At 41.8% G+C, this 15,977-nt stretch overlaps 1 protein-coding gene and 1 pseudogene across 1 annotated transcript; one reads left to right on the forward strand and one right to left on the reverse strand.

The window, feature by feature from the left end:
• Positions 1 to 9: 9 nt before the first annotated feature.
• Positions 10 to 5,825, forward strand: LOC142399311 (ras-related protein Rab-18-B). Its single transcript, XM_075483906.1, has 7 exons — positions 10 to 204; positions 631 to 686; positions 796 to 857; positions 1,189 to 1,261; positions 1,489 to 1,607; positions 1,790 to 1,856; positions 4,231 to 5,825. Exons 1-7 carry the CDS (start codon positions 137 to 139, stop codon positions 4,401 to 4,403), a joined length of 618 nt encoding a protein of 205 aa, XP_075340021.1. The 5' UTR covers positions 10 to 136; the 3' UTR covers positions 4,404 to 5,825.
• Positions 5,826 to 7,424: 1,599 nt separating this feature from the next.
• Positions 7,425 to 14,476, reverse strand: LOC142399539 (homeobox protein Mohawk-like; annotated as a pseudogene).
• Between the last annotated feature and the right edge of the window lie 1,501 nt (positions 14,477 to 15,977).

A 15,977-nucleotide genomic window follows, 5' to 3' on the forward strand; every position in this document is an offset into this window, starting at 1 on the left:
CGTCGCAGATCGAGCGGAAGTTGCGCGAACAGCAGGCTGTCATCGAAGCCGATAGCCGCCTGCTGCTCTCAAACTACTCTAAAATTTATTGCTCAGAGCGTCTCCAGGTGGAGGTCAAACTAGCCGTCGTGGTAATATGGATGAAGACGTGTTGACAACTCTGAAACTGTTGATAATTGGCGAAAGTGGAGTCGGAAAGTCCAGGTTTGTTTCTGCTCGAAGCGAGCTGACAAGCTAGCCCGTTGTGAATGTTGACATTTTTTTCTTGTTATGTAAGTTTATTCCTCGCTGCTCGGCAGCTGTTGCTAACTGGTAATATGGTTGTTCTTTTCTACCAGTGAAATCTGCTAACAAGCTGACATTTTGGTGGCTTTGTAACGGGGACCCTTAACGTAGTTGTGCAACTTTTGTTGTTGTTGTTGCTCTAAATAACGTAGTTTAGACGCGAAGGAACGATGCTGCACCTCCACAGCCACGGTCAGCATCAGAACTGTGTTTCAGTTATTGTTGTTATGTGATCCTGTGATCCTTCTGGCAGGAAACAGGTTGCGAAAGCTTTTTGACAACTAACAATAGCCTACTATACTGCCTTCCCTGCTCATTTCCATGTTATCTTCTATCCCCCAACAGCCTCCTCCTGCGGTTCACAGACGACACTTTTGATCCAGACCAGTCAGCCACAATAGGTTCTGCACTCAAAAACACTCATTTAAACACTCATTGAAAAAAGAAATAATAATGATAACTTGGAGCTTGTTATTGAAAGCCATTTCTCTGTGTCTCGTGGCTCTCCAGGTGTGGACTTCAAAGTAAAGACACTCTCAATAGAAGGGAACAAAGCAAAGCTTGCTATTTGGGTGAGTGTTGATATCTTTCCTTACTTTGTACATGTCAGGAAAAACATGGTGAAGTTAAGGACTTCCTCCATGAGATGGCGACATTGTCCAGCCAGAAATGCAGGATGAAGCTGATTATTATTATTATTTTTTTTTAAACAAAAAAAAAAAACGTTTCTCATGAGTGACAAAGAGTAAAATGCTGCCATACATCACGATTCCATAAACTAAGTCCCCAACGCTCAAGTTTCAGGTCACTTGTTCGTGTTTCTCAATTGTAATGTGGGCAAAAAGTCCTAAAGATTGCACGTGCGTTTGGTATTGTACAATATTTTGCTGTTTATCTTCGTAGGACACAGCTGGACAGGAGAGGTTTCGCACTCTGACACCCAGCTACTATCGCGGCGCACAGGGGGTCATACTCGGTAAACAGCTTATACTTTTAAAACCATACGATTCAAATAAAAGGACGTTTGTTCATCTTTTTGTCCTCTGTTGCCTGCTTTCATAGTCATATTTGAGTTCACTTTTGTAGGAAAGACGATCTAAATGTCCGAGTTATGTCTCTCAATAAAAGTTCAGATGTCCGTGTAGTAATCTTGTACGCTGATTCTAACCGCTTCTATCCCTTTTTTTTTTTTTTTTTTGTTAGTGTATGATGTCACAAAGCGTGACACATTTACGAAGCTCGAAAACTGGCTGAACGAGCTGGAGACCTACTCGACACGCAACGACATTGTGAAGATGCTGGTCGGCAACAAAATCGACATGGTGAGTCACATTTGCAGATCTTTTTCCTGGCTCTCGTGGCTCGGCACACTGACAGCGGACTGACAACATTATTGTGCCTCTTCCGAAGAAGAAATGCTTTGCCAAAATGGCCTCTCAGAGCTGTTGCTGTGCATTTTGCCGCTTCGTAGGATGTTTAACCACCTGATCCGGGTTTTTTTCAGGATGATCGCGAGGTGGACAGAAACGAGGGGCTGAAGTTCGCCAGGAAACACTCTATGCTCTTTATCGGTGAGTACCGGTGAAGCAGACGTGGTCGGCAACAAAGCCATAAGGTGGATCTTAAAGCCATTAAAACGTCCCATACCGTGCTTAAAAGCAACAGCCGTGATTGCTCACTTGGAACAGACCTAGGCATCATTAAGAAGGCCGTGCGAGGTTAGTGGCTGTTTGGCTTTTGTGTCCGCACTGAAAGATGCAGCCACTCCAGAAGAAGTGCGTTACGATAAAAATCTGGTGGGTTTATTCATTTATAAAAATCCATATCTGCACGTGGTCCTGATTCTCATCTGAACTGCAGGGCCGTCTCTGGGAAATTAGGTTAACTTTTCTGCGGAGTTTCCATTTTAGAAGAGCTAAATTAAGGGCTTTTGAAAGAGGCCGGGCAAGAAGATGTCGAAGATTAAATCTGCTGTTGAGATGTCTTCATCCCATTAAATGAAGTCATTTCATACTTTATGTCATGTTTGTCAACACATGACGGGTGTCTTGGATTTAAAACCTGATGTACAGCTGTGCATCTTTTTTTATTATTATTATTATTTTTTTGGGGCTTTTTATGCCTTTATTATATAGGCAAGGCAAGGCATCTTTATTTATATAGCGCATTTCATACCACAGGCAACTCAATGTGCTTTACATAAAGACAAGGCATTTTAAAGAACAGCATAAAGCAGCATAAAAACAAGCAATTTAAAGAAAAAAAGAAAAAATAGAACAAAAATTAAAGCAATCAAAGAAGAGGGGAAAAAGAAAAATACAAACTCAACCATAAGCACACGGAAAGAGAAATGTTTTTAACCTGGATTTAAAAGTGCTTACAGTTGGGGCTGATTTCAGTTCTGCTGGTAGTTTGTTCCAGTTGTGTGCAGCATAACAGCTAAAAGCTGCTTCACCGTGTCTAGTTTGAACTCTGGGCTCCACTATCTGACCTGAGTCAGTAGATCTCAGAGCTCTACTGGGTTTATACTCTGCTAGCATGTCATTCATGTATTCTGGACCTAAACCATTCCGTGATTTGTAGACGAGCAGCAGAACTTTAAAATCTATTCTGTATCTGACCGGGAGCCTATGTAAAGACTTGAGAACTGGGGTGATGTGATGTGATCTCTTTGTTCTGGTTAAAACTCGGGCTGCAGCGTTCTGAATGAGCTGCAGCTGTTTGAGACTCTTTTGGGGGAGTCCAGTCAGAAGACCGTTACAGTAGTCAAGTCTGCTGGAGATGAAAGCATGAATCAGCTTCTCCTGATCTGTTTGGAACATGAAACCCTTAATTCTGGATATGTTCTTAAGTTGATAAAAGGCTGATTTGGTGACTGATTTGATATGGTTGTTGAAGGTCAGGTCTGAGTCTATCAGCACGCCGAGGTTCCGGACTTGGTCTTTAGTTTCTAGAGACAGTGACTCAAGATGTTTACTGACAGCAAACCTCTTCTCTTTGTTGCCAAACACAATGACCTCAGTTTTTTCTTGATTTAACTGAAGGAAATTTTGGTTCATCCACTTTTTGACTTGCTCTAAGCAGTCGCACAATGACTCTATAGGACTGCAGTCATCTGGAGACAGTGCGAGATATATCTGTGTGTCATCTGCATAGTTGTGGTAGTTGACTTTAGAGTTCTTCAGAATTTGACCCAGAGGCAGCATGTATAGGGTGAACAGAAGGGGTCCAAGAACTGACCCCTGAGGAACTCCACATGTCATAGCCACTCGATCAGATTGATTACTTCCAATAGTCACAAAATAACTCTGCTCCTCCAAGTAGGACCTGAACCATTCTAGGACTCCCACTGAGTCCTGCCCAGGTTTCCAACCTGTTCAGCAGTATACTGTGATCCACAGTGTCAAATGCAGCACTAAGATCCAACAGGACCAGAACTGACACCTTGCCTGAGTCAGTGTTCAACCTTATGTCATTTAACACTTTAATAAGAGCCGTTTCTGTACTGTGGTGAGGTCGGAAGCCTCACTGAAATTTGTCAAGGAGTCCACTGGAGTTCAAGAAGTGACTGAGTTGATTAAAAACCACTTTCTCAACAATCTTGGCTATAAAAGGAAGATTTGAGATGGGTCTGTAGTTGGTTAAAATGGAAGCATCCAATGTTGTCTTTTTTAGGAGTGGCTTGATGGCAGCTAATTTTAAGGGTTTAGGAAACAGTGGACAGTGAAGAGAGACAGGAAGCTGGGGGCAGAGAGAGGGGGAATAACACACAGCAAAGGGCCGTCCGATGCGGGATTTGAACCGGGGCCAGCTGCACGAGGACTGTAGCCTCTGTACATGGGGCGTCTGCTGTACCCACTACGCCACAGACCGCCCCGCAGCTGTGCATCTTTAACATTTTGAGCTCTTTATTTTACTGATCCCACAAATCCTCCCTTTGTTCAGAGGCCAGTGCGAAGACCAAAGACGGCGTCCAGTGTGCCTTTGAGGAGCTGGTAGAGAAGATCCTCCAGACTCCGGGGCTCTGGGAGAGCGATAACCAGGGCCAGAGGATCCAGCTTGGGGACCAGGATCAGGCCAGAGGCAGAGCGTGCGGAGGGTACTGTTCCATACCCTGAAACTGGCCAAGACATAAAAAAAACCCCAACATGATCGTAATGACTACGGACCACAGACCAGAGAGGACAAGAGAAAAAGAGAGGTGGAAGCGGATAAGTGTTTATTTTTTAAAAGAGAAGTTCATTGCTGGGGTTGCTCTGTTGTTTGAACGTACATTGCAGTTTGCACAATTCCTCTTCAGCCGTCAACACTCACGTGTCACTAATCTCTGTTTGAATAATGAATGGAAAAAAAAGAAAAAGTAATCCACACAGAAGTCACCTCTTCTCTCAGGAGGTATAGTGTTTTAAATTAACTTAAACATGCCGAGTATACGTATGTATAGTGAGTACGTGTCTGGTTTGAATTTATGTATTGGCAGCAGTGATTCAGTTGTACATTCAGTCATCAGGTTACTAGCATAGTGCCTACAATCTGAACCGATTAGTAGGGTACAGAAGATAACCTTTCAAATTTAATTCAAACTAATGAATTCTAATTGATATTGAAGTCTGCTCAGTTTTTTTTTTTTTTTTACAGGAGGTATGCTATGTATGCTTTATTGGCCGCATATGTCGACCTTTAATGTAGCTTCAAAGTGCAACCTGTTCCTCTAAATAAGTAAGCTGAAGCTTTGTTAAACACACAGCCAACTGCTTGGATGGCGGCAGAACTAACGCCGAGTGCATGAGCGTCCATTTAACACCTAATGAAGGGTTTTATCATCGCATCGCACACCAGAACACTGTGCATGTTTCCAAAGAAGGCATTTTCCCGGTGGAGCCCAGTTACTGACAGTTTATTTTCACGAACCTAAATATTGTTGATTCTTTTTTTTTTTTTCGGTTTTGATCGTTTCCAATGAGTTGCTCTCATGTTTTTATTACCGACTTCATGGAAATATGCAAAACAAATGATAATATTGGCCTTTGCCCCGTTCATCTTTTCCTTTTTTTTTTTTCCAGCCACACTTGTCTTTGCATGCGTTACGTGGGCAGGCTCTACCGGGTTTACCGTATCAGAAGTTTTTGCATTAAAAGATGCCCATTTGCTTTCTGGAGCTTGTTTTCTGGCAACACTAGTGGTAACCATCCTGACCCTGTTATCTTGTACATGACATTTGTGTTTCAGTTTCTGTTTGGCGTGCTTCATTTTATGTTTCATGTCATTTCTCATTCATGGAGTGAGGACATTCCCCAGTATTTTCCTCCTTTGTGTCTTCAGTATATTATGGAGTTAATGTATTGTCTCTGTTTTCTTCTTCTGAAGCATTCAGAACCTTTCTTCCTGTTGCTTTCACTGTTTTTCTTTGACTCGTATGCAGTCACTCATGTTGAATTGAAATCTGCCTTAACCTTGAGAAACATTTGCTTGAATTACGGTCAATCGATGTTTGAATTGTCTCAAACTTGAAAATAAATGACAACCTGAAGATGCTGTCACTCGCCTCCAGAATGTCCTTAATTGCCATCTGCGTTCGGTTTCTTTTCTGTGTAAACGTTGGGCTAATCAAAAGCAGGAGAACGGTGGGAACCGAGGCGAGGCGCTCCATCCAGAATACTTTGTTGATGACTCCACTGTCGTACATGCAAGAATGAAAATGTTCCTCGCTCAAAATGTCAAAAAACAGACCAAAATCGGGACACGTGGAAACTGTTAATCATGTATTGTATTGTAAAAGTCCCTGTGCACGTACAGGCTCGAGTTTGGTGTCAGGGTGATGGAAGCAGAAACACCCCCCAAAGGATGAACTCATTCTCTAGATTTCTTTATTTTTTGGCAGTCCGATAATTCCAGACTTTGCATTTATGAGAAAAATTCTATCAAAACACCTGTGTGTGTTGCACATCCTCTAATGATGTGTTCTGTTTCAATTCAGAAAAACAAGATTTTGTTCTTTTGACAGAAACCCCGTCTGTTGACTTATGTACTGCCCTTCACAATCGCTAAAAATCAAGTTTCTAACCCAATCGGTGTGTCTATGAGAGACTTCCTGCGTTACAAGTCATATCAGGAGCAAAAAAATCCCCTCCCATCGCATTGATAGATTTCTGCTGGAAAATATGCAGAGCACCACCTACAAACTCAGGAAGCTGAAGTTAGACGGCCGTGTGTTTCCTGTACAACGTTGTTGGAATCAATCCTCTGAGGAAGCAATGAAATGAGAAGCTAGCACTAGCAAGAGGAGACATTAGCACTGGCTAGTTGGAGAAAACAGCAAAAGCAAGCTGGCCAACACGTGCATTTTTTCATTAAGAGATTAACATGCTCATGGTTCCACTAGCATGCAAGCTTGATTAGCTTAGCTTGTTGGGAAGAACTCTGGGTGGGAGCCAGATCAGCTTATTCATAGGTCATTGTCATGGCAAAAAGTTTCCTATGAACAGCTGGAGTGCGGCTTTAACTGACTATTCCAATACAAGACATGGGATCTTTAGTGAGAGGAAACTAGAATGCTCTCCAATCACATTCAAGCGTTTCCCATTTGATTCTCTTTTCATATATTATTCATCAAATTTAAAAATCTACTCTTACTCAGCTGTGAGTCTTTTTGCAAAATGATTTCTTCTAACCTCGACGCCCAGAGGAGCTCTGCCCACGCCCCGGCTCGGCGTGCCATCCTTATTCCCACATTGCAACCTTGCAAACTGCAATCTGGAAAGCTAAAACAGAAGTGCGTATGTGTGCTGCACCACTAAATACAGCTCAGCCACTGCAAGGCAATGATTTCAAGCGAAAGACTGGCCAGAGGATTTCACATTAGCTTTATTCAAATAGCTGCTTTGTCATTGGATGATGATCCAGTCTCCTGGAAGTTAATATAACTTACTGCAACATTGAAGGACATTAAGAACATAGAGAAACATTCATTTTCATATTCAACTTTAGGTTAGTGTTTTTTTTAGGATTTGACAAAATTACAATGTTAAACGTTTGGCAGCATTACAAAATGTTAGTCTGAGAGGCTGTACGGAGTGTATATTGCAACACCTCAGCATCTGGTACTCCTAAATAGAAAAAAAGATGTTAATATTTAATGATTACCCACTGTTTGCAAGGGCAACTTTGACAGTCTGAACCTCAGAAATATGAGAGGATTTCTGGATGATGCGGCTTGTGAGGGTGGTCCCCGTGGTCGGCCTCAGGGCTGACACAGGTCCGGTAACACACATCTTGTCTGTGATAGCCGTCCTGGATGTGGAGACGGGCTCTCTGGCGCAGCTCTGCCCCGTGGCTGCGCCGGGCACAGGAGCGCCTCTCTGATCTTCCTCGGAGCTCTGCCCCCGGGCCAAGCTGGTGAGAGCCACGGCGGCGTGGATCTCCCTCCAGCCTTGGGCATCTCGTCTTTGAGGGCCCCAGCTCTGCTGCTGGCATCTGTGAAGACTTTACAGAGAGACACCTGAGGTTAGAAGCACCTGTGGTGTTACTTTCAATTTTCTAAATTCAAACAACTGATTTGATAGAGGACTAAGCTCTGAATAATCATACTTACCTGTCACTTTTAGCTGATGTATAGTCCACTGTGTCTGCAAAAAGAGAAGAGAAAGGTTTCACCAAATGGGACTCTCTTTATTTGACAAATGTGAAAATGCAAACAGAAACTTAATGATAACTTTACTGTATGAAATGGACATGTTTTTAACCTACAGCATGTATGTAAGGAATTATTTATGAACTCATGAGAGATTATGTCTGTGTTCAGACCTGTACGTCTATGAAAAGTGGCACTTTCATGGGCAAACCATGCCTCAAGAGTGTAAGATCACAGGTTTAATGAGGAAGAATGGATGGATGGATGGATGGATGAGGGAAGGGGAAGATGGGGTTGTGAGTACAAGACAAACAGTGCTGACTGGGTAAACCAGGTATGCGTTCAGTTGATCTGTGATAAAGTCAGTGATGAGTGGTGGACAACTCTGCCGTATCTGTGGAAGAATGAAGGGTTGGTTGTTTACATAAAGCCCAGAGAAGAAACAATCTGTGTATTTAAGGGGAAGAGGAGAGGGAAAAAAAAAGAGAGACCTTGGAGTAATATTACACCGCCTGTACATTTTCTGTTTGTGGTCTGTGCATACACGCGCAGTGTTTGCAGAGCACACTTTCCATTTCAGCTTTGGAATATTGCCTTATTTCATTGGAGCAGATAGACGGCGGTCAAAATTGATTTTTCTTCAGAGAGCAATGGACGGGGAAATTAGAGGCCCACTGCTGAAACGCAGTCTTTCAGTGCTAACAGCCCCGAAATATACCAGCCTCTGCTTTCTTTACGCCGGCTGGAGCCAACAGCAACTTCTTACTGATAGTAAATCATTGTTATGTTTTTGGGGTTTTTTTTGCTACTGAACGTCTCTCAGGATTCTTTAACGATAACATTTCCCGGCCAAGAAAGCAGTTATGTACCTCTGATGTATTTATTACATAGAAAAAACATTGTTTTACCTCTGGTGAGTTTCAAATTTGTAGAGGGAATCGGTAACAACTACATTTTTACAAGGGGCAATGAATCTGCTCACTGCTCCTCTGTTGTTTCATTGTGTTGAACTGCTAAAATATACGTTTATTTAGTTGCATTTTGAAGTCAAAATCCAAAGCGAAGTAGTCCTAATTGACTTGTTTTCAAATGAAAAGTAGCCCCACACCTGGTCAGATTGTCTGATTTGCTTTTGTTGCCGCAAGTTCGATGAGAAGAACAATAACACAGCCATGTTTTTACATCAGATCTAAAGTTAAAGCAAGCAGATGGTTGTCTTCGCTCAGCATAAAATCTGGAAGCAGAGAAAACGGCACGGTTGTCTTTGTAACCATATCCACCTAACGGCACTTCCAGAGCTCATTAGTCAACATGTTATATTGATTTAGTGATGAAAAGCAAAGTGCAAAAGAAATAAGCTGCAGCTCTGTTATCATAAAGCGGCCTGCAGCACAGCTTCGGCTGTGTTTTTTGGTGTTGGTGGGGAGAATTTTATAACTGAAAAGAGCAAATTTAGCTGTTTTAAAGCTCAAATTTAATAGACGGGTACGACAGTGGCACCAGTCTTTAAAGAAATGATTAAAGATCCATTCATTTCCTGTGCTTGTTTAACCCTGTTCAGTTAAATAAAAAATCCTGGCGGTAATAAAACAATGCTGCTTTTGTTCAGGACAGGTAATCACATTTAAATGGGAATGTGAGTAGATGGAGTTGTGTGAAACTTCAACTTAAGTATTTTAAGCTGCTACAACCCAACTAAAGGCCACCCCCCCAACCCCACCGAAGCCCTGTTGCAATGAACACGAGTGGATTTAAATGTTTGGTCCGTATTCAGTCTCTTGGGCATTGGTATCAACAAACCATTTTCTCCTCAGAGCGGATATGTATTTACCTAGAGACTCCCCACTCTGCCTGCATGCAATGTGACGGGTGGAAAACGCAGTGAGGCGTTCTTCCAGATTTGTTTTTCACTGCTCCACATCCAATAAAACACCATTCTGGTCACCTTTATAGCTCTCCAGCCTTTTTAAGGGAAATACTAAACTCGATGTGAGTACCATGGTATATGGTGTCAACATTCCTATACAGCAAAAAGGAAAATCAGCATAATACACTCCTCCGTTTGACTTTTATGGCCTGTGGGACTGATATCTTGTAACACCAGTGAAGTGGCATCACTTATTAGTAAATCACTTTAGATTTAGTGACTGCTTTAGTTGTCTCCCGGGCAGAGTATAACGTGTTAATGGTGCTAGTGACTGTCATAATTCTGGCAGCTTGACTTTCCATTTCACCTCCACCAAGGAGCCATATTGGGTTGCAAACAGCCTTGATATGACCAGTAGTAATATATCAAAAGCCTACACAAACATTTCAACACCGCAGAGCAAGCGATAGCATCACGAACAACCCGAAAATCACCAAAAAGAGTATAATTTTTAAGTCATTGACACGTTAAAAGAATTATTTCAACATTTCAGGAAATAGAAAAGAAAATTGACACCACTTTACTGTCTGTAAACTAAACACAACAGTATTAAAAGCAGATGAGTTAGGGATCAGATGTGTGTGCCCATGGTTTTCCATTTGTCAGATAACATCAAACATGACCACATGTCAGAAAATATATGGATGTTGCATGCTTGGGTTGCAAGCTGAGATTTAAGTGAGCAGCTTAATTGTGCAATTACTTACGAAGAAGGTCTACGTACATTTAAAAACGTCTAACGGAAAGATAAAGTTAAAGAAGTTAATTAAGTGCCAGATTTTACAACTGTTTTGTTCTGCATGTCAAACAGCGTTAAGTAAATTGTCTGCTGGGCAAAAATGTACTACTGCAGTCTGGGACAAGGCCCGCTCCATTGTTTATTAGAAAAAGTACAAGATAAACTACACATACAACCCAAAAACTCAAGTCAGTAATACAAAAAGGCAATCTATAGTTTAGCATTTAAATCTCACATCAACCATTTCTAATCACAAAATCCTAGTTTCCAAATGCAACTTCACACCAGAGCTCTTTAAAGACTGGTGGGAATCAACAGCAAGAAATTCCCCATTCACTTTTCTGGATATTATGCATTGGAAGCATAAATGAACCAGAAACAGAACCAATAATGTATGGCGAGAAATATGCGAGACTGGCCTGAAACATCATTAAAGGACATATGAATTATTGTATAATATACATTGTATGTTATACAATTAGCTGCCCTAAAAAAAATACTACTATTGTTGGTTAAATAAGGTACTAACCCATTTCACTTTCAACACTTTTAGGAAAGAAGTTATTTTTTTTAACTTCAAAATCCAATGCAAATGTTCACATTTCTTTTTAGCAAATTTGAGCTTAAACTGAAACAAGGTGCTAATGAACATGGGCATATATGTAAGACCCCAAGCGTATGTCGCACCTGCAATGAAAACTGGAATGAGAGTTAGCCTACTGGCTAGCCTAGCTAGTTTGAACTCCCCCTGTTGTTTTTCACTTTTAGTTGTGGCAGGGGTAAACTTTTAGGGATTAAAATATTACTGAAATTGAAATCCAACACTTTTTTCTTTTTTTCATACTCAAATAAAGACACGATTTAAGACTAAAAACAAGATTTCCCAACCAAGATGTGGCTGTAGCCTAGCATACTTTGAACAAACACGCCAAAACAGAACAAACAAACAAATATACAAAGAAGAATATATTTTCACTTGCTGAACAACTATAGGTAAAAAAAAAAGTTAATAAGAAAACCTTAGAAGTGTTGGTGGGTAATTTCTGTCACCAAGTAAGCAAAGCTAACTGGCTGCTTAACTAGCTTGACATGTAGTGTGCAGACTTAAAAGTTTCCTTTGTCTAAGTGTCATTGAAATAAATTTAAGGGAAATGAGACGCTTTGCATCAAAGTTGCTATTCACATTAGTTAAAATAGTTGTAAAATGATACTTTCTTTATTAAATAGTTTCGACAAGGCAACATTGTTCATACAGGAAAGGATATCATTGTTCATTTTAATAGCTTCCTGCTTAGATTATGAATTTTCCTCCCATAAGGTAACCAGTTCACGGTTAAATGGAGTCTCCCGTATGAACTATTCCTCGTCATAGACTATGAAACTATCCATTGAATAACTCTTGTCAGATTGGAACAACTTTTTTGCCAGGAAATTAGTTTAAAAATAATTATGCAGGTCCCGTTTCATTTTAGAGTGAAACTGTAGAGCTAAAGGCTAAAGCTGGAGTCAAAAATGTTTTCACAACTTTTTTAAATGCACTGCACTGTATTAGGGTGATTGTGAGTAGGAAAGTAACACTTCGGGGAAGCAGACTGCCAAAACACACATGAGATGGAACAAATAAGCTACACCCCCAAACACTGATGAGACGAGCCAAATTAATATGAGTGATTTTGCCGAGTTGTCCCACACATGAGTGGCAGCTCTTACAGTCGTGCTACAAGACGTCCTCAGTGTGTTACTGACTGCTCCAGTTCTACTCTTGGCTGAGGTCTCCACTTCTCACCCTGGGAGGAATAAAGTCTCAGACATTCTGTAATTGTCCTTGAGACCGGACTGTACATTTCCACCATGGCTAGAAGCTGAAGCGGAACAAATGGCACATTCTAGTATATGGAAATGATATTTGCGGTTCTCAGTGGCAGCCAGCACGAGCCCTATCCAATTTTAAAATGAGGGATTTCAACGTCTGCGTGAGTCTTTATTAGTAATGTTTGCAGAGGCTTTGGCTACCGTACTTTCACGGATTTGAAGCTTGTCAGAGTCCAGTGCTCCCTATAGGTTTGAAAGGGCACCCAGGTGTCAAACTCCCTCCCAGTTTTGCTGCAAGAGGTATGATTGAATCTTGCAGAGCTTCTGACTTCCAGTGGAATGCCAGAGATTTATAAATGTCAGGGAGCTCTGACGAGCCAAGTGGAAGTTTCTGTTCGTTCTGTTCTTACTTTACTATACACTGTGGTGTGTTAAAACGGAACTGAGGGGGAAACGGGGTAGTTAAACTGTCAGCGTGCCTCACACTCAGCATTAATCTCCAATTAACGAGGAAGATGCTTTTATGATTTCTTGGACAGGGGATGTTTTCATTCATCTTCATGTACCATTTTCTATGGTGACGGCTTAACTTGTCTGTAATCAGATATCGAGGACCCAGTACCAGAACAAGAAGACAACTTAGTTTGTTCCTGTTGTGTAAAACAAAATCGAACATGTCTCACCCGTGTGGTAGATGAAGTTGGCCTCTGTTTCATAGGAGGAAGCCGGCGAGACGACATCTCGATCACATTCGTTGGAGCTAAACGACTCAGAGTGGCTTCTCCTCGTGTGGGCCGAGCCGATGCCATCGGCCTTTGCGGCCATCATGTGCCGCAGGGTGTCGTTCAGATAGCGATTCAGTAAGCTGCTCTTGTACTTGGGTGGAGGAGACGTGTTGTCATCACTGTTGGCGCAGTCGGCAATGGCAAGGACGCTGCCCTGTTTCTCAAACACACTCTTGTGGGAAGACGACCTTCCAAAGTTTGACTGGCTGATATGAGTCTGTGGGTTACACTCTTCATCGGCAGAAAGGGGAAACAAAACTGTGACTAGTTCAGCGGGCAAAGTTAAAGACCTGCATTTCTTGATAATTACTACTAAAGGAAAGAAATATTGAGCTATTAATGCCATTAAAGGTCCTTACCATCTGAGTCTGTGTCATCACTGCACACACTCAGCCTCTCAGCGTTGCCCTGGATGTATTTATTGTACAGTTTGATCCTCAGGGCCCAGCTTAGATCTGGCTGCCTCACTGTATTCTTCAGCCTTCGCCTGGCATTCGCAAACCAGTTGGAAACCTGAACACACACCACTTGTTTTGAGAAAATGAGCGGCTCACAAAAACACACGGCTTTCTCATGTGAGCTGGTCTCACCTGCACTAGTGTCATATGTGAGCCCAGGGCCAGAAGGACCTTCTCTGTCTTTGTGGGGTAGGGATTGTCCCGGTGCTTGTACAGCCAATGTTTCAGGGGCCGGGCCATGTCCTGCAGCACTTGTCTCTTGTGGCGAACTTTGACCCCACTCAGATGGGACCTAAGAGGGTTAGAAGTCAACTAGAATAATCACTGCAGTCTTCTCAGTTTAGACTGTGACACTGATCAATCAAACTACAAGCGAAATAGGTTCGATCTGCTACTTCTTTCGGTAAGTAACTCAGTTGCATGCAGTTGATTCTTGGGGTACATCTTTAATTTGACTGTCTATGACTAAATGAGTTTTGTATCGTCCTTCAGTCACGGACAGTCAAGAATTTGACAACAAAATTACAATTCATAATCAGCCTGTTTCATTTTTGATCATACCATTAAAAAAAATGCCATCAAAAACTCCCAACCCAGACAAAAAAGTCATACCCAGATTTTCTGTACTTTAAGGCGGAACTGTTTTCAGTGGTCTCCTGGCATCGTAGTAGGTCTGTGTTGTGTCCGTCTGTTAAACTCGTCTGAGGTAAGTCTGCGCAGCTCAGTCTGCTCCTCTCCTCACTTTTGCTGTCGTCCAAATGAAGCACAGTATCAGACTTCATCGCAGCAACTTTGTCCATTCTTAAACACGCAGCGTTTCCCCTCAATCAACAGGTGCATCAGCAGACTCCCAGATGCATGAAGTAGATTCCCATTCTTGATAAATTTGCTGTAAATCTAAAAAGGGTTAGAAGGTGTCCCTCGCGATTCTTTCGCTGCCCGAGGGAACAGATGGCGACAGACTCTTACTTGAGAAAAATGTTTGAAAAGTTAGATGATGTTGTCTGGTGTAGCTGAGCTGTGAGAGGAGTTCAAATAACCTGCCTACTCCCCCACCTATTGGCCCTCGCGCTGTCCAATCACTTCTCTGCAAAGAAAAACCTGCAGAGCAGAAGCAGAAGCAGCAGCAGCACTTTGGGATATGAAAATTATTACAGTTGAAAGAATATCCGCAAAGCTGGTCGTTACATTTTCTAGTGAGATTTCATCTGGTGTAACTGCTGTCTGTGTGAGGCAGTTCAAGTATGCTCTCATATTTTCTACATGAGGTGCTTGATTCTCGTGGCTCTTGTGGTATGACTAAAAATCGTGTCAGCAAATAATAATCCATGTTTTATCAGGGGGTTCTGTAGATTTATGGGTGTAATTACATGGTTTCTAATAGCCAGAAAAACCACAAAAGTATGCCCTATGTTATGAAGCCGATCCTGTTCTGTTCAAATGGATCTCAGTGCAAAGTGGCCCTTCATGAGGGCAGCACAAACAGGAGAGTTAAAGCAAATTCTGCCCTGTGAAGTATGTGTAATTCTCCATTTGAGGATCAGACTTGCACATCTTTTACTCTGTCGGCAGCACGAGCAGCTGGAAACCAAGAATGAGGCGCACATTTGTCAATGTTTATCTCCATTTTGTAAGCAGGACCGTGAACAGTTGTGCTCAATTACATCTGACAGAAGTTTAACATTGTCATTATTGTAAGTAGATGACAACATGCAGGCCCTGAGCCCAGTATGCGAAGACTGTATGGTTCAGTTTCTACTGTCATCCACGTATGATTTTCCTTTGGACATTAAAACGCTCTTATGTAAGACTAGATACACTTAAATGACTTTTCCATGCACACTCATGACTACCTTTAAACAAATATTTGTGATAAAATGTGTTTTGGTCTTCTTGCTTGCACTGTAAGCTTTTGAAGTTAAGTCTAAAATCCAAGTAGCACTTGTCCAATATATATAACTTCCAAAATTCTTCTCCATGTTCATAATTCAGCAGTATCAGTGGGGAGATTGAGTTTCAGTCGTTTCAAAGCTGAAAAACACATGGAGCAGAAGCATCCCCGGTAGGTGCAGTAAATTCCTCGCTCACATTCCTCAGCAGCGGTTGAGAATGCTACATGCTATCACACACACCATTTACCCCTGTCCCTCTGTGATATGTTCACCGGCTAGACTGTTGATATTAGCCGGGAACACACCTACAATCGGCAGCCAGGAGACTTTTAGAAAACACAGTGGAATGACATATATTTTGTTTTGTTTGGATAATTTGGCACTTTTTTTTTCTGAGTGTACAGTGCATGTCTTACAGGTTCACAAACCCCGGGTCTTATCCAAAAATC

The sequence above is a fragment of the Odontesthes bonariensis genome, chromosome 14, assembly GCF_027942865.1.
Source record: "Odontesthes bonariensis isolate fOdoBon6 chromosome 14, fOdoBon6.hap1, whole genome shotgun sequence".
Classification (NCBI taxonomy): Eukaryota; Metazoa; Chordata; class Actinopteri; order Atheriniformes; family Atherinopsidae; genus Odontesthes; species Odontesthes bonariensis.

What these genes read in the sequence shown, in the direction of transcription:
- LOC142399311 (XM_075483906.1), top strand. Translation starts at nt 137, where the DNA reads ATGGATGAAGACGTGTTGACAACTCTGAAACTGTTGATAATTGGCGAA. An exon ending in AAGCAAAGCTTGCTATTTGG is followed by an intron (nt 858 to 1,188) that starts GTGAGTGTTGAT and finishes TTATCTTCGTAG; the next exon opens with GACACAGCTGGACAGGAGAG. An exon ending in CGCACAGGGGGTCATACTCG is followed by an intron (nt 1,262 to 1,488) that starts GTAAACAGCTTA and finishes TTTTTTTGTTAG; the next exon opens with TGTATGATGTCACAAAGCGT.